At 42.2% G+C, this 24,617-nt stretch overlaps 1 protein-coding gene across 1 annotated transcript in view; it reads right to left on the minus strand.

The window, feature by feature from the left end:
* Positions 1-23,285, minus strand: part of LOC110506112 (mucin-5AC-like) — a 33,287-nt gene extending 10,002 nt beyond the window's left edge. The window contains exons 1-30 of the mRNA XM_036963618.1: positions 23,185-23,285; positions 22,813-22,875; positions 21,520-21,781; positions 21,126-21,240; positions 20,772-20,862; positions 20,568-20,674; positions 19,116-19,332; positions 18,895-19,020; positions 18,381-18,498; positions 18,144-18,282; positions 17,507-17,617; positions 17,297-17,366; positions 16,925-17,062; positions 16,657-16,821; positions 16,453-16,547; positions 16,098-16,224; positions 15,734-15,989; positions 15,514-15,566; positions 15,132-15,232; positions 14,174-14,325; positions 13,957-14,095; positions 13,535-13,645; positions 12,978-13,157; positions 12,605-12,844; positions 12,368-12,524; positions 12,123-12,251; positions 11,234-11,384; positions 11,074-11,117; positions 10,756-10,986; positions 39-10,552 (exon numbers count right to left, since the gene is read on the minus strand). Of these exons, the coding sequence (XP_036819513.1) occupies positions 39-10,552; positions 10,756-10,986; positions 11,074-11,117; positions 11,234-11,384; positions 12,123-12,251; positions 12,368-12,524; positions 12,605-12,844; positions 12,978-13,157; positions 13,535-13,645; positions 13,957-14,095; positions 14,174-14,325; positions 15,132-15,232; positions 15,514-15,566; positions 15,734-15,989; positions 16,098-16,224; positions 16,453-16,547; positions 16,657-16,821; positions 16,925-17,062; positions 17,297-17,366; positions 17,507-17,617; positions 18,144-18,282; positions 18,381-18,498; positions 18,895-19,020; positions 19,116-19,332; positions 20,568-20,674; positions 20,772-20,862; positions 21,126-21,240; positions 21,520-21,781; positions 22,813-22,875; positions 23,185-23,266 (14,484 nt within the window). The 5' untranslated portion in view covers positions 23,267-23,285. The remainder of the gene's footprint in view (positions 1-38; positions 10,553-10,755; positions 10,987-11,073; positions 11,118-11,233; positions 11,385-12,122; positions 12,252-12,367; positions 12,525-12,604; positions 12,845-12,977; positions 13,158-13,534; positions 13,646-13,956; positions 14,096-14,173; positions 14,326-15,131; positions 15,233-15,513; positions 15,567-15,733; positions 15,990-16,097; positions 16,225-16,452; positions 16,548-16,656; positions 16,822-16,924; positions 17,063-17,296; positions 17,367-17,506; positions 17,618-18,143; positions 18,283-18,380; positions 18,499-18,894; positions 19,021-19,115; positions 19,333-20,567; positions 20,675-20,771; positions 20,863-21,125; positions 21,241-21,519; positions 21,782-22,812; positions 22,876-23,184) is intronic.
* Positions 23,286-24,617: the final 1,332 nt, after the last annotated feature.

Consider the following 24,617-nt stretch of genomic DNA (forward strand, 5'->3'; position numbering starts at 1 on the left):
TCAACTGCCTCTGGAGCTGAGCAAATGTGATAACCAGCAGAAATTATGCTCTTAATGGATTCATTATCTCCACCTTCAGAGCCAGACGTTGGCTGACCTAGGTTGATCCAGTCTGACCACACACATTTTTCTTCACCACTGCATGTGGTCGGTGTTACTCCTGTTGAGGTTGATGTAGGAGTAGTGGTTAGAGTTGTACTAGGGCTGGGAGTCTGAGTTGTTGTTTTTGTTGTAGGTGGAGCTGTCGATGTTGAGGTTGTAGTAGTGGGTGTAGGAGTAGTGATGTGAGGACCTGTCGTTGTTTTGGTGGTTGGGATGTGTGTTGTAGTTCCACATTGACAACATTTCACTCGAATCTCGTAGTCGAAGCACTTTTGCTGAAGACCTTGCATATTGTTTTGACAAATCAGTCCAACGGATGGATTGCAAGTCACGTCTTGGCCAAGCTGCGAGATCTGAAGTCCAGGGTATTGTTTTGCTCTACATTCAACTGCCTCTGGAGCTGAGCAAATGTGATAACCAGCAGAAATGATGCTCTTAATGGATTCATTATCTCCACCTTCAGAGCCAGACGTTGGCTGACCAAGGTTGATCCAGTCTGACCACACACATTTTTCTTCACCACTGCATGTGGTCGGTGTTACTCCTGTTGAGGTTGATGTAGGAGTAGTGGTTGGAGTTGTACTAGGGCTGGGTGTCTGAGTTGTTGTTTTTGTTGTAGGTGGAGCTGTTGATGTTGACGTTGTAGTAGTGGGTGTAGGAGTAGTGATGTGAGGACCTGTCGTTGTTGTGGTGGTGGTTGGGATGTGTGTTGTGGTTCCACATTGACAACATTTCACCCGAATCTCATAATCAAAGCACTTTTGCTGAAGACCTTGCATATTGTTTTCACAAATCAGTCCAACGGATGGATTGCAAGTCACGTCTTGGCCAAGCTGCGAGATCTGAAGTCCAGGGTATTGTTTTGCTCTACATTCAACTGCCTCTGGAGCTGAGCAAATGTGATAACCAGCAGAAATGATGCTCTTAATGGATTCATTATCTCCACCTTCAGAGCCAGACGTTGGCTGACCAAGGTTGATCCAGTCTGACCACACACATTTTTCTTCACCACTGCATGTGGTTGGTGTTACTCCTGCTGAGGTTGATGTAGGAGTAGTGGTTAGAGTTGTACTAGGGCTGGGAGTCTGAGTTGTTGTTTTTGTTGTAGGTGGAGCTGTTGATGTTGACGTTGTAGTAGTGGGTGTAGGAGTAGTGATGTGAGGACCTGTCGTTGTTGTGGTGGTGGTTGGGATGTGTGTTGTGGTTCCACATTGACAACATTTCACCCGAATCTCATAATCAAAGCACTTTTGCTGAAGACCTTGCATATTGTTTTCACAAATCAGTCCAACGGATGGATTGCAAGTCACGTCTTGGCCAAGCTGCGAGATCTGAAGTCCAGGGTATTGTTTTGCTCTACATTCAACTGCCTCTGGAGCTGAGCAAATGTGATAACCAGCAGAAATTATGCTCTTAATGGATTCATTATCTCCACCTTCAGAGCCAGACGTTGGCTGACCAAGGTTGATCCAGTCTGACCACACACATTTTTCTTCACCACTGCATGTGGTCGGTGTTACTCCTGTTGAGGTTGATGTAGGAGTAGTGGTTAGAGTTGTACTAGGGCTGGGAGTCTGAGTTGTTGTTTTTGTTGTAGGTGGAGCTGTCGATGTTGAGGTTGTAGTAGTGGGTGTAGGAGTAGTGATGTGAGGACCTGTCGTTGTTTTGGTGGTTGGGATGTGTGTTGTAGTTCCACATTGACAACATTTCACTCGAATCTCGTAGTCGAAGCACTTTTGCTGAAGACCTTGCATATTGTTTTGACAAATCAGTCCAACGGATGGATTGCAAGTCACGTCTTGGCCAAGCTGAGAGATCTGAAGTCCAGGGTATTGTTTTGCTCTACATTCAACTGCCTCTGGAGCTGAGCAAATGTGATAACCAGCAGAAATGATGCTCTTAATGGATTCATTATCTCCACCTTCAGAGCCAGACGTTGGCTGACCAAGGTTGATCCAGTCTGACCACACACATTTTTCTTCACCACTGCATGTGGTTGGTGTTACTCCTGTTGAGGTTGATGTAGGAGTAGTGGTTAGAGTTGTACTAGGGCTGGGAGTCTGAGTTGTTGTTTTTGTTGTAGGTGGAGCTGTTGATGTTGACGTTGTAGTAGTGGGTGTAGGAGTAGTGATGTGAGGACCTGTCGTTGTTGTGGTGGTGGTTGGGATGTGTGTTGTGGTTCCACATTGACAACATTTCACCCGAATCTCATAATCAAAGCACTTTTGCTCAAGACCTTGCATATTGTTTTCACAAATCAGTCCAACGGATGGATTGCAAGTCACGTCTTGGCCAAGCTGCGAGATCTGAAGTCCAGGGTATTGTTTTGCTCTACATTCAACTGCCTCTGGAGCTGAGCAAATGTGATAACCAGCAGAAATGATGCTCTTAATGGATTCATTATCTCCACCTTCAGAGCCAGACGTTGGCTGACCAAGGTTGATCCAGTCTGACCACACACATTTTTCTTCACCACTGCATGTGGTTGGTGTTACTCCTGTTGAGGTTGATGTAGGAGTAGTGGTTAGAGTTGTACTAGGGCTGGGAGTCTGAGTTGTTGTTTTTGTTGTAGGTGGAGCTGTTGATGTTGACGTTGTAGTAGTGGGTGTAGGAGTAGTGATGTGAGGACCTGTCGTTGTTGTGTTGGTGGTTGGGATGTGTGTTGTGGTTCCACATTGACAACATTTCACCCGAATCTCATAATCAAAGCACTTTTGCTGAAGACCTTGCATATTGTTTTCACAAATCAGTCCAACGGATGGATTGCAAGTCACGTCTTGGCCAAGCTGCGAGATCTGAAGTCCAGGGTATTGTTTTGCTCTACATTCAACTGCCTCTGGAGCTGAGCAAATGTGATAACCAGCAGAAATTATGCTCTTAATGGATTCATTATCTCCACCTTCAGAGCCAGACGTTGGCTGACCAAGGTTGATCCAGTCTGACCACACACATTTTTCTTCACCACTGCATGTGGTCGGTGTTACTCCTGTTGAGGTTGATGTAGGAGTAGTGGTTAGAGTTGTACTAGGGCTGGGAGTCTGAGTTGTTGTTTTTGTTGTAGGTGGAGCTGTCGATGTTGAGGTTGTAGTAGTGGGTGTAGGAGTAGTGATGTGAGGACCTGTCGTTGTTGTGGTGGTGGTTGGGATGTGTGTTGTGGTTCCACATTGACAACATTTCACCCGAATCTCATAATCAAAGCACTTTTGCTGAAGACCTTGCATATTGTTTTCACAAATCAGTCCAACGGATGGATTGCAAGTCACGTCTTGGCCAAGCTGCGAGATCTGAAGTCCAGGGTATTGTTTTGCTCTACATTCAACTGCCTCTGGAGCTGAGCAAATGTGATAACCAGCAGAAATTATGCTCTTAATGGATTCATTATCTCCACCTTCAGAGCCAGACGTTGGCTGACCAAGGTTGATCCAGTCTGACCACACACATTTTTCTTCACCACTGCATGTGGTCGGTGTTACTCCTGTTGAGGTTGATGTAGGAGTAGTGGTTAGAGTTGTACTAGGGCTGGGAGTCTGAGTTGTTGTTTTTGTTGTAGGTGGAGCTGTCGATGTTGAGGTTGTAGTAGTGGGTGTAGGAGTAGTGATGTGAGGACCTGTCGTTGTTTTGGTGGTTGGGATGTGTGTTGTAGTTCCACATTGACAACATTTCACTCGAATCTCGTAGTCGAAGCACTTTTGCTGAAGACCTTGCATATTGTTTTGACAAATCAGTCCAACGGATGGATTGCAAGTCACGTCTTGGCCAAGCTGCGAGATCTGAAGTCCAGGGTATTGTTTTGCTCTACATTCAACTGCCTCTGGAGCTGAGCAAATGTGATAACCAGCAGAAATGATGCTCTTAATGGATTCATTATCTCCACCTTCAGAGCCAGACGTTGGCTGACCAAGGTTGATCCAGTCTGACCACACACATTTTTCTTCACCACTGCATGTGGTCGGTGTTACTCCTGTTGAGGTTGATGTAGGAGTAGTGGTTGGAGTTGTACTAGGGCTGGGTGTCTGAGTTGTTGTTTTTGTTGTAGGTGGAGCTGTTGATGTTGACGTTGTAGTAGTGGGTGTAGGAGTAGTGATGTGAGGACCTGTCGTTGTTGTGGTGGTGGTTGGGATGTGTGTTGTGGTTCCACATTGACAACATTTCACCCGAATCTCATAATCAAAGCACTTTTGCTGAAGACCTTGCATATTGTTTTCACAAATCAGTCCAACGGATGGATTGCAAGTCACGTCTTGGCCAAGCTGCGAGATCTGAAGTCCAGGGTATTGTTTTGCTCTACATTCAACTGCCTCTGGAGCTGAGCAAATGTGATAACCAGCAGAAATGATGCTCTTAATGGATTCATTATCTCCACCTTCAGAGCCAGACGTTGGCTGACCAAGGTTGATCCAGTCTGACCACACACATTTTTCTTCACCACTGCATGTGGTTGGTGTTACTCCTGCTGAGGTTGATGTAGGAGTAGTGGTTAGAGTTGTACTAGGGCTGGGAGTCTGAGTTGTTGTTTTTGTTGTAGGTGGAGCTGTTGATGTTGACGTTGTAGTAGTGGGTGTAGGAGTAGTGATGTGAGGACCTGTCGTTGTTGTGGTGGTGGTTGGGATGTGTGTTGTGGTTCCACATTGACAACATTTCACCCGAATCTCATAATCAAAGCACTTTTGCTGAAGACCTTGCATATTGTTTTCACAAATCAGTCCAACGGATGGATTGCAAGTCACGTCTTGGCCAAGCTGCGAGATCTGAAGTCCAGGGTATTGTTTTGCTCTACATTCAACTGCCTCTGGAGCTGAGCAAATGTGATAACCAGCAGAAATTATGCTCTTAATGGATTCATTATCTCCACCTTCAGAGCCAGACGTTGGCTGACCAAGGTTGATCCAGTCTGACCACACACATTTTTCTTCACCACTGCATGTGGTCGGTGTTACTCCTGTTGAGGTTGATGTAGGAGTAGTGGTTAGAGTTGTACTAGGGCTGGGAGTCTGAGTTGTTGTTTTTGTTGTAGGTGGAGCTGTCGATGTTGAGGTTGTAGTAGTGGGTGTAGGAGTAGTGATGTGAGGACCTGTCGTTGTTTTGGTGGTTGGGATGTGTGTTGTAGTTCCACATTGACAACATTTCACTCGAATCTCGTAGTCGAAGCACTTTTGCTGAAGACCTTGCATATTGTTTTGACAAATCAGTCCAACGGATGGATTGCAAGTCACGTCTTGGCCAAGCTGAGAGATCTGAAGTCCAGGGTATTGTTTTGCTCTACATTCAACTGCCTCTGGAGCTGAGCAAATGTGATAACCAGCAGAAATGATGCTCTTAATGGATTCATTATCTCCACCTTCAGAGCCAGACGTTGGCTGACCAAGGTTGATCCAGTCTGACCACACACATTTTTCTTCACCACTGCATGTGGTTGGTGTTACTCCTGTTGAGGTTGATGTAGGAGTAGTGGTTAGAGTTGTACTAGGGCTGGGAGTCTGAGTTGTTGTTTTTGTTGTAGGTGGAGCTGTTGATGTTGACGTTGTAGTAGTGGGTGTAGGAGTAGTGATGTGAGGACCTGTCGTTGTTGTGGTGGTGGTTGGGATGTGTGTTGTGGTTCCACATTGACAACATTTCACCCGAATCTCATAATCAAAGCACTTTTGCTCAAGACCTTGCATATTGTTTTCACAAATCAGTCCAACGGATGGATTGCAAGTCACGTCTTGGCCAAGCTGCGAGATCTGAAGTCCAGGGTATTGTTTTGCTCTACATTCAACTGCCTCTGGAGCTGAGCAAATGTGATAACCAGCAGAAATGATGCTCTTAATGGATTCATTATCTCCACCTTCAGAGCCAGACGTTGGCTGACCAAGGTTGATCCAGTCTGACCACACACATTTTTCTTCACCACTGCATGTGGTTGGTGTTACTCCTGTTGAGGTTGATGTAGGAGTAGTGGTTAGAGTTGTACTAGGGCTGGGAGTCTGAGTTGTTGTTTTTGTTGTAGGTGGAGCTGTTGATGTTGACGTTGTAGTAGTGGGTGTAGGAGTAGTGATGTGAGGACCTGTCGTTGTTGTGTTGGTGGTTGGGATGTGTGTTGTGGTTCCACATTGACAACATTTCACCCGAATCTCATAATCAAAGCACTTTTGCTGAAGACCTTGCATATTGTTTTCACAAATCAGTCCAACGGATGGATTGCAAGTCACGTCTTGGCCAAGCTGCGAGATCTGAAGTCCAGGGTATTGTTTTGCTCTACATTCAACTGCCTCTGGAGCTGAGCAAATGTGATAACCAGCAGAAATTATGCTCTTAATGGATTCATTATCTCCACCTTCAGAGCCAGACGTTGGCTGACCAAGGTTGATCCAGTCTGACCACACACATTTTTCTTCACCACTGCATGTGGTTGGTGTTACTCCTGTTGAGGTTGATGTAGGAGTAGTGGTTAGAGTTGTACTAGGGCTGGGAGTCTGAGTTGTTGTTTTTGTTGTAGGTGGAGCTGTCGATGTTGAGGTTGTAGTAGTGGGTGTAGGAGTAGTGATGTGAGGACCTGTCGTTGTTGTGGTGGTGGTTGGGATGTGTGTTGTGGTTACACATTGACAACATTTCACCCGAATCTCATAATCAAAGCACTTTTGCTGAAGACCTTGCATATTGTTTTCACAAATCAGTCCAACGGATGGATTGCAAGTCACGTCTTGGCCAAGCTGCGAGATCTGAAGTCCAGGGTATTGTTTTGCTCTACATTCAACTGCCTCTGGAGCTGAGCAAATGTGATAACCAGCAGAAATGATGCTCTTAATGGATTCATTATCTCCACCTTCAGAGCCAGACGTTGGCTGACCAAGGTTGATCCAGTCTGACCACACACATTTTTCTTCACCACTGCATGTGGTCGGTGTTACTCCTGTTGAGGTTGATGTAGGAGTAGTGGTTGGAGTTGTACTAGGGCTGGGTGTCTGAGTTGTTGTTTTTGTTGTAGGTGGAGCTGTCGATGTTGAGGTTGAAGTAGTGGGTGTAGGAGTAGTGATGTGAGGACCTGTCGTTGTTGTGGTGGTGGTTGGGATGTGTGTTGTGGTTACACATCGACAACATTTCACCCGAATCTCATAATCAAAGCACTTTTGCTGAAGACCTTGCATATTGTTTTCACAAATCAGTCCAACGGATGGATTGCAAGTCACGTCTTGGCCAAGCTGCGAGATCTGAAGTCCAGGGTATTGTTTTGCTCTACATTCAACTGCCTCTGGAGCTGAGCAAATGTGATAACCAGCAGAAATGATGCTCTTAATGGATTCATTATCTCCACCTTCAGAGCCAGACGTTGGCTGACCAAGGTTGATCCAGTCTGACCACACACATTTTTCTTCACCACTGCATGTGGTTGGTGTTACTCCTGCTGAGGTTGATGTAGGAGTAGTGGTTAGAGTTGTACTAGGGCTGGGAGTCTGAGTTGTTGTTTTTGTTGTAGGTGGAGCTGTTGATGTTGACGTTGTAGTAGTGGGTGTAGGAGTAGTGATGTGAGGACCTGTCGTTGTTGTGGTGGTGGTTGGGATGTGTGTTGTGGTTCCACATTGACAACATTTCACCCGAATCTCATAATCAAAGCACTTTTGCTGAAGACCTTGCATATTGTTTTCACAAATCAGTCCAACGGATGGATTGCAAGTCACGTCTTGGCCAAGCTGCGAGATCTGAAGTCCAGGGTATTGTTTTGCTCTACATTCAACTGCCTCTGGAGCTGAGCAAATGTGATAACCAGCAGAAATGATGCTCTTAATGGATTCATTATCTCCACCTTCAGAGCCAGACGTTGGCTGACCAAGGTTGATCCAGTCTGACCACACACATTTTTCTTCACCACTGCATGTGGTCGGTGTTACTCCTGTTGAGGTTGATGTAGGAGTAGTGGTTAGAGTTGTACTAGGGCTGGGAGTCTGAGTTGTTGTTTTTGTTGTAGGTGGAGCTGTCGATGTTGAGGTTGTAGTAGTGGGTGTAGGAGTAGTGTTGTGAGGACCTGTCGTTGTTTTGGTGGTTGGGATGTGTGTTGTAGTTCCACATTGACAACATTTCACTCGAATCTCGTAGTCGAAGCACTTTTGCTGAAGACCTTGCATATTGTTTTGACAAATCAGTCCAACGGATGGATTGCAAGTCACGTCTTGGCCAAGCTGAGAGATCTGAAGTCCAGGGTATTGTTTTGCTCTACATTCAACTGCCTCTGGAGCTGAGCAAATGTGATAACCAGCAGAAATGATGCTCTTAATGGATTCATTATCTCCACCTTCAGAGCCAGACGTTGGCTGACCAAGGTTGATCCAGTCTGACCACACACATTTTTCTTCACCACTGCATGTGGTTGGTGTTACTCCTGTTGAGGTTGATGTAGGAGTAGTGGTTAGAGTTGTACTAGGGCTGGGAGTCTGAGTTGTTGTTTTTGTTGTAGGTGGAGCTGTTGATGTTGACGTTGTAGTAGTGGGTGTAGGAGTAGTGATGTGAGGACCTGTCGTTGTTGTGTTGGTGGTTGGGATGTGTGTTGTGGTTCCACATTGACAACATTTCACCCGAATCTCATAATCAAAGCACTTTTGCTGAAGACCTTGCATATTGTTTTCACAAATCAGTCCAACGGATGGATTGCAAGTCACGTCTTGGCCAAGCTGCGAGATCTGAAGTCCAGGGTATTGTTTTGCTCTACATTCAACTGCCTCTGGAGCTGAGCAAATGTGATAACCAGCAGAAATGATGCTCTTAATGGATTCATTATCTCCACCTTCAGAGCCAGACGTTGGCTGACCAAGGTTGATCCAGTCTGACCACACACATTTTTCTTCACCACTGCATGTGGTCGGTGTTACTCCTGTTGAGGTTGATGTAGGAGTAGTGGTTAGAGTTGTACTAGGGCTGGGAGTCTGAGTTGTTGTTTTTGTTGTAGGTGGAGCTGTCGATGTTGAGGTTGTAGTAGTGGGTGTAGGAGTAGTGATGTGAGGACCTGTCGTTGTTTTGGTGGTTGGGATGTGTGTTGTAGTTCCACATTGACAACATTTCACTCGAATCTCGTAGTCGAAGCACTTTTGCTGAAGACCTTGCATATTGTTTTGACAAATCAGTCCAACGGATGGATTGCAAGTCACGTCTTGGCCAAGCTGAGAGATCTGAAGTCCAGGGTATTGTTTTGCTCTACATTCAACTGCCTCTGGAGCTGAGCAAATGTGATAACCAGCAGAAATGATGCTCTTAATGGATTCATTATCTCCACCTTCAGAGCCAGACGTTGGCTGACCAAGGTTGATCCAGTCTGACCACACACATTTTTCTTCACCACTGCATGTGGTCGGTGTTACTCCTGTTGAGGTTGATGTTGGAGTAGTGGTTAGAGTTGTACTAGGGCTGGGTGTCTGAGTTGTTGTTTTTGTTGTCGATGTAACTGTCGATGTTGAGGTCTTTGTAGTGGGTGTAGGAGTAGTGATGGGAGTAACTGTTGTTGATGTGGTAGGTGGTGTAGTCGATGTTAAGATTGTGGTATTTGGTGTTGGAGTAGTGGTAGGAGTTGTAGTTGTGGTTAGAGGTAGAGTTGATGTTGGAGGAGTAGTGATTGTTGTTGGTTTACTTGTTGTTGTAGGTAATGTGGATGCTGACATTGTTGTTGTTGTGACAGTAGGTTTAGTTGTTTGGACTGGTGTTGTAGTGTGACATTTCACAGTCTTGCAACACTTCACCTTAATTTCATAGTCAAGGCATATTGGAGGAATGCCTTGATCTTTGTTCTGGCATATTAGTCCAACCTTCGTATTACAGACTACATTCTGTCCTAATTCAGACAATGGGATCCCTGGATATCGCACTGCTTGGCACATGACATCCACTGGTTTTTCACAAATATGTTTTCCAGATTCTAGAATCTTTTTAATTGATTCATTGTCGCCACCCCCAGGACCAAATTGAGGATAATCCACATTATACCAAGGTGACCACTCACAAACTGTGCAGTTAGGGGGTTTTGTATTCAACGTGGTTGTTGAGATAGTGGAGGTGGTTGCGTTTGTAGTTGTTGTTGTAACAGGTGGTCTTGTAGTTGTTGGTGAAATGGTTGTAGGCTTAGATGTACAAAGATCTTCATCACAGCAGAGGACTCGAACTTGGTAGTTAAAGCACAGTGGAAATTTGCCTGACTGGTCTTCATTTCTGCAAGTCAACCCTTCTGCTACATTACACTGCACCACTTGGCCTACTTGGCTTATGCTAACATTTGGGTACTTCTCGGCTCTGCATTGGATCTTGCTTGGCTTCTCACATATATCGTGTCCCTCTGCTCTTATGTTGTTGTAGGTTTCAGAGTCTCCTCCTGGAGTTCCAAGTGTAGGGAATGTGGTATCAAACCACTGTGACCACACACATGGATAGCCACATGTAGTAGTAAAGGTTGTTGGAGACACTGTTGTCTCTGTTGAAGTTGTGGTTGGCGCTATAGAATCAGGGATTACATTACAGTTATTTGGTTGAACTTGAAACAAACAAACCATTTTAAATGATGTAAAAACATTTAATTATGGGGCATAAATAGCAATGTCCTTAGCCATTTTGATCACAAAAGATACCTGCTGTAGTTTTTACATTTCACACATCAACTAATTCACAGTCATTCAAGTCTTAGTCTCAAGTACCCACCAGTTGTGGGTGTTGAGAAAGTAAAGACAGTTGTTGTCACTGTAGAGGATGGAGTAGAGTTAGGAACAGATGGAGTTAAAGTTGGAGTTGTAGTTGAACATGGGTAAATGTCCCTCTGAGTGGTTCCATTCTTCCCACAGATGGCTGTGATACAACTGCCGTGCCCATTTGTGGTGTGATAGATGATATGCCCATTGGGGTATTTGTTCCCATTGTAGGTGCAAGTGCAAGCTGAAAGGGTAAGATATATTTTAGGGTACTGGAATGTTGCAGAAATCATGTATGTGTTGTTGTTTTGGTTGAAGGATCTGTTCATACCTTGTACATCGTATTTGCAGTCCACTGTCACAGAATTACAATAGCTTTGGAAAAAGAAGCATTTACAATTCTACTTAGTTTCATTCTTAACACTCAAACACAGTTACAGTGTTCACAATTTTAGCCAAAACCAAGATTCTCTGCATTATTAAAGGCATACCATGTCTGGCAGTTTTCTGTGGTCGGTACTTTTTCGCCATTATTGTAGTGTTTTCCATCTCTGCCATAGCAGCCACACTGCTCCTTCTCCACACACTTCATTATATCTTCATCAAAGAAGGGTTGAGCAGGAGGACATTTTGGATAGCAACCTAAAGAAGAAGAAAAATATTCAAATATTAATGATCAAAAAGCTATTTTTTGATAGAGGGATATGGTGAAGAAACACAGTGAATAGAAAGGGAGTGAAAATGTAAGAATATCTAAAATGACCTCAGACAGTTATTCTTCTAAATACTTGATGATTGTAAAACTGGAATAGTCCAACAAAAAGACAAAATAAATGAATAGAAGTTTATACTATAGTTATACCACCAACACCAGGTACACAAACTCTTTACTATCAAGCTGAGCCATATACTTGCTGGATCACTTTTCAGTTAGCATGGTTTGGTAAAAGATGTAGCCTGCATTTCTTTCACACTGCCAATTCCATTCAGATAAAATTGATAGTAATTTAAAGCTAGAATCCTTTGTCACGAAAGCATGTCGTGCCCCATAAAATAACCTAAAATATATACTTGTTTAACCCCAATATTTGTAAACAAAACAAATGAAATCAAACACTTTATAGCCTCAAAACATGGTTAAAACAAAACTTTTTATGTCATGAATTGTCAGCCCTTGCATCCATAGCTCTGTCTATGGATTTGAGAGTGGTTACAATTTTCCTGGGCCTTCCCTCAGCTTTTTACCTAAACAGAGGCGGGGTGGCGACTTTGTTATTGTTTCAATTAAGGACTCTAGCTTCAACATTAAATAAATACTAAGTACCTGTTATAGAAAATTGTAGTTACTCAAAATAGATCCTAAATTAATGTCTACTGTACCTTCAAGAGGTGGTATCTGAGTTGAGCAGCTCCCGGAGGGATTCCTGCAGGTCTTCATACACTGAGCTCCACATGCCTTGTAGTGCCACTCACATTCTCCAGGGGGGTTGTAGTAATCACAGAACAGTGCTGTATGTGGTGGACAAAAGCTCTCTGTAAGTACTATCTTCAATTCGGTTTAAACTGACTGGATTAAGCCTATTTTTATGTCAGCACTTAAATGAATGGAACATTTAGAAACTCACGGCAGATTTGTGGGCTTCTCCAGGCTATGCAGGCTCCAGCCTCATTACAGGCCTCTGCATAAGCTGCCACAGCAGTACAGAAACACTCACAGTCTCCACCACTGTCGCAAGCACACGAGTCTGTCACACAAGCATCGTAGAAAGGAGAGGGGTCCACCTAATTGGAAAACAGATCTTATTTGACATGATCATATCAAATTCCTAAACATTCAGTGAACGACTAAAGTCTAAACCTACTTTAGAATGGCAGTCTGTGAAAACGTTGCTCTGTATGATGCTGCACTGCTTCTGTGACCAAGACTGCCTGTAAGGGTTGGCAGTACAGGGGCTCCTTTTGTTCTTTGCATCGGGGCAGCTTGCAGAGACTTTCCAGCTGTTTCCAAAGTCTAGAGGATTGACAACTACTGCCTGGCTCCTGGTAGTGAAGTCATTGTTTGCATTGCCATCATAGTTTCCACACAGACCACAGACATGTCCCTGAAGAGGACATAGCAAAAGATTGAGTTGAGTGATTAAAAGGAGTCATAACAGACTTGTGAATATCAGTTGATGGAACACTACACCCATATTTTAATATCTAATGTGTCATCCAATCAAAGTTGAAATGTACCTTGAACTGTGGGTTCAGTTTGATGAACATGCTTGTTTTCCTGTCCCACATGAGAATCAACCCATTATTGGCTTCAATCACAAGGTAGATGCCCATTGTACGAATCTGGTAAGGAACCGCCTCCCCTGTATTTCTCTCAACGACTTGGTAGTTCCCGTCTGTCAGAATTAGTTCATTGTTCTGAAATAGATTTTTTTTTAAATAGTTTGAGTATGCAGTTAAGATATTAATTTATGTAATTACTCATCATGTTATAATGTATGCCATAATGTTCATTTTTTTGCCAGGCCTCATGAAGCTTTGATTTATGTGTATATTGTGCTTTATAGTATGTATGTATGTATGTATGTATGTGTGTGTGTGTGTGTGTGTGTGTGTGTGTGTGTGTGTGTGTGTGTGTGTGTGTGTGTGTGTGTGTGTGTGTGTGTGTGTGTGTGTGTGTGTGTGTGTGTGTGTGTGTGTGTATGTATGTATGTATGTATATATGTATGACCGAATATTAGTAGTCTTGGCTTCAGTAATGGTATGTGCCAGGCAGAAAGCAGGAATCTAGTTACCCCCAGGAAGAGCTTAATGGCCTTGGAGCAGGTGGTGCCTGTCGTTCCACAAGGGATGTTCTCAGTGATGACTCTGAAGCTGCCGTTGGCATTGTTGCTACCACAGTAGTCCTGTTTAAGGTTTCAGTCATAAATTTAACAACAGCCAACATAGTATTTTGGTGGATGGAGCATTATCTCCAACAATACATGTTGTAAGTCAATCACTGAAATAGTGAAAAGGTTCAGCTTGTTGGGAATGCTACAGCAACATCTGCAAAGCAACAGCAGATCATGGCCAAACAGTTTCAAATATTGCTATTCAGACTCCGCAGAAACACCTACAGTATATATACCTTAAAACAATTAACACAAACCCTTATTGTTCAGCATGTAATATTGGTGATGATCACTTAGACTATCAAGAAACCCTGCAAGCATACCTTTGTAAGTGTGTATTCACAGTCTCCTTCGAAAGTGAATCGTTTCCCATCAAAAGTAATGTAGTGTCCATCTCCATAAATGGCACAGGTTCCAAGGCACAGGTTAGTTGTGCACTGCCATTTTCTGTCTTTACAAGTGCTGAAAGTGGCAAAAACAGATATATCAGACTGAAGTCTTAATTGGTTTAAAACGCCAATTGAGGCAAGATAACCTTACCAAGTATTGCAGTCGACCTTGATTCTGTCTCCTGGTTGGTAAGTAGCTCCATTGTGAGAACAAGGACAAAGGTCTGGCTTGATGCAGCCTTCTTTTCCATCGGATACCAGTCCAGAGGGACACATACAGCCTGATATGCACTCTGTGCTGATCTGTAAAGTGAAAATTATTGATTTGAAAATCTACTGTGTAAAAATTGTGTTAACTTCCGCTCAAATGCGTGGAGTCTGGTGGACCAGAAGGTCAAACTTGGCCTTCATTAGCCATTAGCCAATACAGAAAGACCAGGAGAAACTCCCAGGGCATAGGCATTGGCTTATTCAGCTTAATCTACCAACCAATCATCTCCCACAATACCTTACCCCTAACCCTCCCCCATACGTTAGCACACCACAAGCACAGCGCTACGCCTAGCAGTCGTATGTTTCGCTCAAATTAAATGATAACACATGCTTTACTCAGTAAAGATACTCCCATGGAAGTATATGGTTACTCCCACTAAGGACAAAATTAAATCGTTGATGTACCAAGCTTATATGTTCTGGGTGCAATAGCTTGGACATGAGGTTACCTGTATGTTAATATAAAAATATATATTTTTAAAAAATGAAAGTTTATATTTTACACTCAATTTCTATTCACAATCCTATGGGCATTATATGACTGACTATTCACTGAGTGTAGAAAACATTAAGAACACCTCCTCTTTCCATGACATAGACTGACCAGGGGAATCCAGTTGAAAGCATTGATCCCTTACTGATGTCACTTGTTAAATCCACTTCAATCAGTGTAGATGAAGAGAAGGAGAAAGTTAAAGAAGATTTTTCAAGCCTTGAGACAATTGATACGGATTGTGTATTAATATCAATATTAGGAAGGTGTTTTTAATGTTTTGTACACAAGCTTATATCCGTTGTGCAGAATGGCCTGGAGACGAGGTGAATAGGGGACTTACACAGGCCATATCCAGAATGTTGCAGCTCTTCTGACACTCTAACCCTCTCACTCCTGGGCTTGCATTGGAACAGTTGAAGAAAACCATTGGTGCAACACATGCTGTGAAAATAAAGGGAATTCATGTGTCATGACTCTGTTGTGTCTTTCACCAAATCAATATGCTCTGTAAAGTGTGTACTAGGATGGAGAGATAATATTTCAAAATGCACATAGCCTGATTCTGTTGCCAATAGCATACTATTACCACACACCATAAATGTATATAGGATTTGGAAGATTGCCATTAAAAGAATGGACTTATTTCAAATTCAGTGTTGCCCGGCACAGTACAATAGCTCAAAATTGTGAGTTGTTTTGACAATTAATATACATGAACTTACATGGCTGATCGGGTGAATCTCCAATGCAACGGAGTTTTCCCTCCTTGCAGGTGCTGAAATAAAATGTTGTTAATGGTACTTGAATGTCGCTATGCTCACTACGGGAAAGCAAGACCCAAGGCTCTTGGTTCATAAAGTCTCAAAAATATGCAATAAAATGTGTAGTGAATTACATTGATATACAGCTTGAGTATAGGTAGGTAAATAACTCGGTCCATACCACATGGTTCCATCCTTGCTGATGACCTCTCCAGGGGACACCACTGAGCCCTTGTAATAACAAGGGCAGCTGGCTGGTGGAACACACTTGCCCTCATCATCCAAGTAGGTTCCCTCAGAACAGACACACCCATCCACAGGCTCGAAGGTGATTGAACAGGTAAAGTCAGAGTCGCTGTAGCAGCGGCAGGAGCGATCACTGTTTTTTATGCTGTAGCTGTAGACCATGGTGCTAGGGCACGAGGTGGAGTATTTGTCTGGGGATGGCAACAATTAGTGTTTGATGTAAATATTTATAATATTTGTATCTTATTCTCCCACAATTTACACATCTTCTTAGGTATTACTGTGTGATTGTCACTCACTGCAGATAGTGTCTCTCCAGCCGCTGAGTTGGATACCCTCGGCAGCACAAGCGTGGACATAAGAAGAGACGGCAGCACACATGCAGTCCTCACTCTTCTCACAGTTACAGCTGTCATACATGCAGTTCTGAATAGAAAACCACAGTCAGAACAGCATCCATATTATACTGTACAATAGTTTTAATTAATTGTGTGTGCATAATATGCACAAGTTCTGTGCAGATAAACAATACCTAACAGCAAGCAACGTAATTCTCAAATTCCCCATAACAGCTGGCATCACGTTACATACATTTGTGAATTAGTTATCCTCAGGAAATTGTGTGAAATGAATAGTATGGTGAAATGGTCTCACTTCTTTGTACATGTCTGGGCTTATTGCTGTGTGGCATTTAGCAAACAACCCTTTAGGATCAGCCAGCTGAGAGCACCAGTGCTGGGCATATTTCTCTGAAAAAGTGAAAAAATAAACCACAGTTAGGCCAACTTTAAGAAACACTTGCACCGTTCTCCATAACAATTAAAACAGACATGGAAAGGTGATAAACCATGCAGATACCATTGTCAAGACTTAAACTGCAGGGGCTTTCAAAGCTACTCTTGACGTCTGGGCAGCTGGCTCGTGTTTTCCAGGTGTTTGCAAAACCAATGGCTGTGCCCTCAGTCACTCCGCTCAGGACCTTGAAATCATCTCCTTGGTTGTTGTTGAAGTTTCCACAAAGACCTGTAGGGTGAACATGTATTTATATACAGGGAAAATAAATCATTCCCAGAACATGAACACCTCAGTGGACTGTGGTGGTTGGTCAATGGATGATGAGACATACCGCAAGTTCTCTGCTGCCAAACGGTGCTTGCAGCAATATAGACCTGCATGATTGGTGAGAGTTGGATTTCCAACTGGAGGCCAAAGGTGGTCTGGACAATGATGAAAAATGAGGAGGCTCTGAAAATAGTTACTCCAGCTATAAGGAACAAAGGGAAGAGGAAGGAATGAGTAAGATTCAGAATTATGATGTTAAGGAAAATATATGTGTCAGTGTTGAATGATAAAGCTGCATTACCATCACAACATTCCCATGTATCGTTATGTATTCCCCATACAATCATGTGCTTTAACTGTAGGACACAAGTTTCATGTATGCCTAGTCATGACTACATTGATTGTACTGTATGTTTATTGTGCAACTGTAACTTACCAGCAGAAAAGGGCAGCTGAGAATAGATTCCATTTACAAAGGCTTTTCCATTTGGTTGTATGTTGATCACCTGCATAGAGGGTCATTGTTTAACCATATGCTTATTCATGATATTCAAACAATGCATTAAAGTCTAAAACCTAACAACACTAGGGAAAAAACATTTACTGCAGTCAAAGGCTGATAGCATGTCAGTCAAATAATACTTACAGTGGCTCCTTCTGAGAGGGACAGGGTAACAGCCTTTAGACAAGTCTCACTGTCAGAAAGCCCACACTGCACCAGATCACCCAGTACAGTGAATTGCATCCCATCACAGTCCTGAAAAAAACAAAAATAAGTTGTTACAAATATTTCCCTTAATGAAAGGAAATATCCTTCGAATTCTTTTGAAAAAGGAATATCTCAGTGTAAAACAAGAGACAGAGTAAACAACCCACATATCTTCATAGATACATGTATCAATGCAAGATGAATAGTACTGTTCTATATGAGGGCTCCCCAACTCTGTTCCTGGAGAGCTACTCTCCTGTGGGTTTTAGCTCAGCAGTTGTAACTAACCTGAATCAGCTCATCAACCAGCTTAATATTAGAATGAGGTGTGCTAAATTAGGGTTGGAGTGAAACCCTACAGGGAGGTAGCACTCCGGGAACATGGTTGGAAAGCCCTTTTCTATATTACAATTTTCATCATACAAACTGGATATATCAGAAGAAAAATAAAGAAGATGGAGGCAAAGCTGTAATACAGACATAATAACTACAAAGAAGGTAGCAAGTTTCAAAATGTATTTAATGTGACTGAGATTCATGCACACAGAGCTTTGGTGAGGAAACTGTACTGTACCTTGGTCAGAACATAAGAGCAGTCCCCATGGAAGGTGTAGGTTTTTCCATCGTAGGTGTTGATGTGGGATCCTCCCTCCACAGCACAGGTGCCAGGACAGTCCTTGTCCACACACTTCCACTGACCACCAGCACAAGAACTAAGGGCAAAATATAAATTATTCAATGGAACTTACATATGGTCACCCCTGGAATAACTTTTAGACTCAAGTCAGAATTCTTAGCCTGGTTTTCTTACCAATCTTTACAAGTGCTTGAATAAGACTCTCCGGGTGCGTATGTTTTTCCATTGTGGCGGCAGGAGCATTGACTCAAGGCGATACAACCATTCTTGTTGACGTCATCAAAAACGGTTCCTTTGGGTGAGAGCATACATGTGTTTATTATGTCTCCATCCCAACCTACTGCCCTTCATAGGCAACACCTATTAACGATGTCTTTTGTTTTACTCCAAAATCTACATTCACAGTATTTTTCTGTCTCGACAGACAATTTCTGAAACTCCATGATATATTCTGATCAACTGGCTTGTCCTTGTGTCAGGAACTAAATACCACATGAATCAGATAGTATACCAGGCCATTACAAAACAACAAACTCGTAATTGCCTTTGTAACTCAACAGAGTCCAGTCCACAATATGGAATCAATTGCTTTACAATTCAGTATACAGTCTGCTCCATTCCAATGGATTTTTATTACATCTCTTTGAAGAAGAGGATGTGCAGAGAACGTTTAAATATGTCTGCCTACCTGGAGGACAAAAGCAGCCATCTGAGCAGTGTTCCTCACACAGCTGGCCTCTCTCTGGGTTGGAGCAGGTGTCAACACAGGGGTTTCCACACTCCTGGTACTCCATGTTGAAGGGGCATGTCTTATCTGCAAAGATACGGTTATGTCAAAATATGAGTACACTGTTGCAACTAACCAATGTGCGATTTGAATGTTGATACGGGGAGTAAGGGCATGCTTACAGCAGAACTGTTCAGTCCTCCATTGTTTGGGCTTCCCCCCTGCATGAACACACTGACGGGAGTACTCTGAGATGGTGTTGCACAGGCAGAAGGAGTTGGTGCTGTTATCACAGTGGCACAGGTCAGATACACAGGCCTCAACAAATGAGTCGATGGCCAACAAGTCCTTACAACTGCTGAAGGCAGGACCGGAGAGCAACTGCTCACAAACTGGTTTCTATCAAACAAAAACAGAGAGATGTTATTATTAGGACATATACAGTGGAGTCTGAAATTATTGACACCCTTGATAAAGACGAGCAGAAATTACTGTATAAAATAAATGCAAAACAGATTTGGTAAAATATATTATTTTATATTAATACGATTGCTTCTAGAAAGAGATTTTGTTTAAAAAGTAAATAAAAGTAATCTCAGAAAGGTAGGGGTCAAAATGATTGACATCCCTATTTTCACTGTCTTTCAGTACTTCACCTTGTGAGGATAACTGCAATAATCCTTTTCCAAAATGTTTTAGGAGTTGAAAAACAAATTAGGACCACAGGAGGTTGGTGGCAACTTAATTGGGGAGGACGGGCTCGTGGTAATGGCTGGAGCGGAATTAGTGGAATGGTATTCCCTTTACTCCGTTCCCGACATTATTACGAGCCGTCTTTCCCTCAGCAGCCTTCACTGTTTAGGATCTTTGATGTCCTCTGTCTGTTCTTATGGACTGCCCTCTTTAATTCAACCCCCAGATGTCCAATGGGTTTCAAAGAGAGACTGAGATGGCCATTGCAAAAAGGGGCTATTTTGCTTCCACTAGTCCTGGGGCTCTTGTAAAGATCAATCCTGAAATTTACCCAGTACCTGGATATTTTAGCAAAAACCTTGTTGGCACTGCCACTTGGCCTTCAGTGGATCTTCCAGCAATACAATAACCCCATGCACACATCAAAATCCCCAAATAAACATATATTTATATATATTTATATAAATCAACTCAGTCTCCGAACTTGACACCCATTGAAAATCTGTGGTTTGAAATGAAGAGGGCCGTCCATAAGCACAGACAAAGGATTTCAAGGATTTTGAAGGATTCTGTATGGAGGAATGGTCTAAAATCCCTCAGAATGTGTTCTCCAACTCATTTTAGAAAAAGGCTCAGTGCCATTATTTGCAAGGTGTGGTATTGAAAGGTATTGGAAACAGGGGTGTCAATAATTTTGACCCCTGACTGGAGAGAAAGAAAATATGACGTTTAAACAAAATCTCTTTCTCAGAGCAATTGTATTAGTATAAAATAATATAATTTTCAAAGAAATGGAGCACACAATATACTGTAGCAGTATACAGTCATGTTTGCAAATCTTTATCAAGGGAGTCAGTCATTTCGGATCCCACATGTTGTTAAGTACACAGCAGCCTAGCCAATATCCCTATTCTTATCATAAGCGATAAAGTGTAACCTACCAGATTGGGGCATTTCTGATTTGAAGGCAGTATGTTTTCAGTACAGCTTTCAGTGGGACCATCCAATTTCCAGAAGTTTCCGAAGTCGACAGCGGACAATTTCATACCTTTGGCATAAAAATAAATCCAATTATTGTTAAATGTCAACTGTATTCCAAATAATAGGCCATTTTTGATGTGTTGATATTGTCAGTGAAAATGTACCATGGCTATAGAACTCATCAAATTGCTGAATTGCGTTAAAATCTCCACATAGACCACAGGTCTTATTTCTGAATTTGATGTCCATCTCCACCTGAAATAGAAGACCATTAGACATTTTAGGGTGACATTTTCCCTCCATTACCCTTGACAAAAACAGGAAATGACTGTAACAAAACAAGGATTTAACAGGAGTGACAACCTATTCCTTAATAAAATAACTATAGATTAGGACTACCTTAACTGTTGTTAACACAGTGCCCACCACAGCACAGGCCTTCAAATGTAGACATTGACCACACCGCAAAAACCTAACTCCACCTAGAAATATTCATAAATGCATAATTGTTGTACTACCAAGAAGGAATCATCCTGGTTCCATATGGCTACCAATCCCAGTTTTGCTTTGATCTTGATGTAGGAGGGAGTCTCTTCAATGAGAATACCAGACTGGCTGAATGGTAAGGTGGCACTGGAGGAAGAGGAAGACAAAGCACTAGATTCAACTAGAACTTAGTCAGACCAACCACTTTTACATTAGCTCAATTGACTTCATTTTGAGACATTTTCATTGGTACTTTAAAAACAACATTCTCATCTCTGTCACTGTAATTATGTGCTTGAGCATAACTACACAGTATAAGGTTGAGTCTAATCTGTTAAGTCAACGCGACTGGGACAACAATATGACATCCAACTACTTGAGCACTGATTTAAAAACAGCTACATGAGAAATTCTTGAGGAACTTACTTATTCCCATTAACAACAACGGAACCCTTGGATAGCTCCACCACTGTGCCATCTAGCTTCATGGTGATCTTGCTAATGGTGGGCTGGTTGTCCACCACCTGCCGCCTCATCTGGATGTTGAAATCCTCATAACTGCTATGGCACAGTGAGGTCACAACATAGTTGCAGGTGGAGGGAAGTTGAAAGATGTCTCCATCAAAGGTCTTGAAGTGGTAGTTACCCCACGTACTGCAGACTTGGCCATTATGTATAGGACTCACTCCTGGGAAAAAGGACAACCAATTCAGCTATGATAGCATACAACTCAACAGGTTTTATCTTTAGATATTTAGAAAGAAATGAATAGGTAACGTAAAACCCTGCCCCTCGTAAAACGTTGCTTTTAACTAGGAGTCCATTGGTTGACTGCTAGATTGGCCTCACTCACTCACCATAAGAGTCTACTGACACACCTGTGTGTCAATCTAATTAACATAATACAAAAATCCCCACCAAAATCTGTCAGTTTAAGCTAAGGATATCAGTTTTTTTTGCATGGGCTGTGTCTCAATCCACCGCATCCACCTATGTCCACCTTCCGCATCTGAGGTTGAAAGTGGCAGAGCTACAGAGCTGTTTGTCACACCAGGGGACATCCTGAAAATCGGTATTCTCACAAAAACGTCTTTAGCGTCCAAACGATTTTGCCTACTAGCTAATATGACCACTCTATGGTGTCATGGAACTCGTCTTATGTCGGTACCGTCGATGTGCCAACTACTGTCTGTAGCGTCTGAACCGTTTGGTCTTCGACCTCCACAAGTGTCACGGGACTCGTCTGAAGTAAACCCATACAAATGATTGGAATTATGGAGGTAGTTTTGTGCCAACATAAAAAGGTGGTTAAATATGTGTACAAAAAACACGAATATTTCCTGAGATTTCTTATGGGTCCAGACACTTCAAAACCGTATTCCTTAGGATACATTTTTTGGCATTTTAAGAATGTGTTATTCAAGGCGTTTCTATGGGATATAGTAGTAAACGCCAAATTCATTTGATCAACTAAACAACCAAGACTTTCCAATCTCTATAATGTTTATGAACTTGAACAACAAATGAATAATCTAGTGCTCCTTCACGCTTTTTAAATCAGCTAATCCACAAAACCTGTTGCACTACTTGCTATGACTGTCTCCATCATGGTTATTGTCCTTTCACCATTGTCTGTGGATATGTAAGGCTGCAGTGTTAATCATTGTCATCATCCTCAGGGCTCATGCATCTGTATAGCACATGTATTATGAAGCTTACCTGCAATCTCAGGTATCCTTGACATTGAGGGGATGATGTTAACTGTGGCCTTTGATGTATCCTCTGAAATCAAAGTGTATGTTAATAAGTTACAGGAATTTTTACGGTAAATCATTGTGGAATCCTGTGTATTTCAGGCTCTGTTATGTAGTTCTCTTGCCAATCCTAAATTTACCTGTTCATCAATCATAACCCATGCTTAAAAGGCACATAAAGGCAGGACTGAGCATATTCCCTCATTGTTAGGCTGTCCAATGAGATAAACATTGGAGCTATTATGAGAGCGCTATGACATACAGTAACATACAGTTTAGCCCTGTCAACACTAAAGTACAAGGTTTCATGTAAATCAAAATCATGGATTCTACCTACCACTTTGAGAGGCAGTTAAACCAATCGCCAGAGCCATCCATATTAACACCCATGTGGGCGTCTGTGTTGTCCCCATGGTCATCCTCTGGGTAGTGAACACAGGTGGTATGAGAAAGGTAGTTGCTTGGATCTTAGCTTTATACCACCTGAGTGAAGGGAAGGCCCTTGGTCCTTCTGGATGTGAAGGTGTGGCAGAAGGGCTGGCTCCGTTCCAAGGATTTTATGGCCCTCTCATACCAATATGAGAGCTTTAAACAGTAGGTGGGTTGGCAGCTAGCCTAGTGGTTTGAGTGTTGGGCCAGTAACCGAAAGAATCCCCGAGCTGTCAAGGTAAAAATCTGTCATTCTGCCCCTGAACAGGACAGTTAACCCACTGTTCCCCGGTAGGCTGTCATTGTAAAAAGCAATTTGATCTTAACTGACTTGCCTGTTAAATTTAATAAAGTCATTGCACAAAAAAAGGTATAATAAACAAGTGGTTCCTGGATTTGTTTACCTTGTGACCAAGTTCCAATATTTATTGAGACCAACCAAATAAACCAAACGCATGTGTCAACCTAGTCTTCAGTTGAACCACAACCCAGGAGGATATATCCCTGACCCATCATTCAGGAGACAATGTCCATAACCATTATTGTTGCTTTAGTTATCCATTAGATTGATTGTATTTATACATTTATATATATATGGACTGAATAAACACCAAAACAGGTGAAAAAGTGTTTGTGTTAATATGTTTTGTTTATCTTTTGATGACTCATTCAACAGATCAACATAACACGCTGCAGGTGTGTTCCTCTGATAAGAGTGATTACTGACTCAATCTATTGTCCTTACACTGAGGCTACGATTTCTTATTGTTTCTCTTATCACAAATAGTTTTTACACACAATGGCAATACTGCTCATGACTTGATATGAAGGAAAACCCTTGGTTACATTACTAATTAATTGTTTTATAAACACGAAACGTTTTCAAAATGCCATTAGTATTGTTGTAATGCACAATGTGATTATGTGGTGCTGTGGAATGTAGCTCCACCACCTCATGTCCTTATATCAATATTCTTGTATAAGGGTCGTTCCATTTGATTTCAATAACGTTTTGACTGCACCTCTTTTAACTTGAACAAAACTTTCTATACATTTTTGCCCATCGTAGAAGTAGTCAGAAACAAACTTTTTGGACGTGACTACCAAACATTTAGGAGATAGAGGTGCTCACAGTTGACCCATTTTGCATACCCCACTCTACCATGAGACATCCATGTCTTCGTCACTGGAAAGACAAACGGTTGAGATTGATATAATTTAAAAGCTTGCAAACATGGTAGTCAAACTTTTTTTACATTTCTTGAAAAAATGACATAAATTGTCAAAAAATGCATGAACTGATGCAATGTTTTGTTGCTGTATATGTTGTAGCTTGACCCT

The sequence above is a fragment of the Oncorhynchus mykiss genome, chromosome 26 (genome assembly GCF_013265735.2).
Source record: "Oncorhynchus mykiss isolate Arlee chromosome 26, USDA_OmykA_1.1, whole genome shotgun sequence".
In the NCBI taxonomy this organism is placed as follows: Eukaryota; Metazoa; Chordata; class Actinopteri; order Salmoniformes; family Salmonidae; genus Oncorhynchus; species Oncorhynchus mykiss.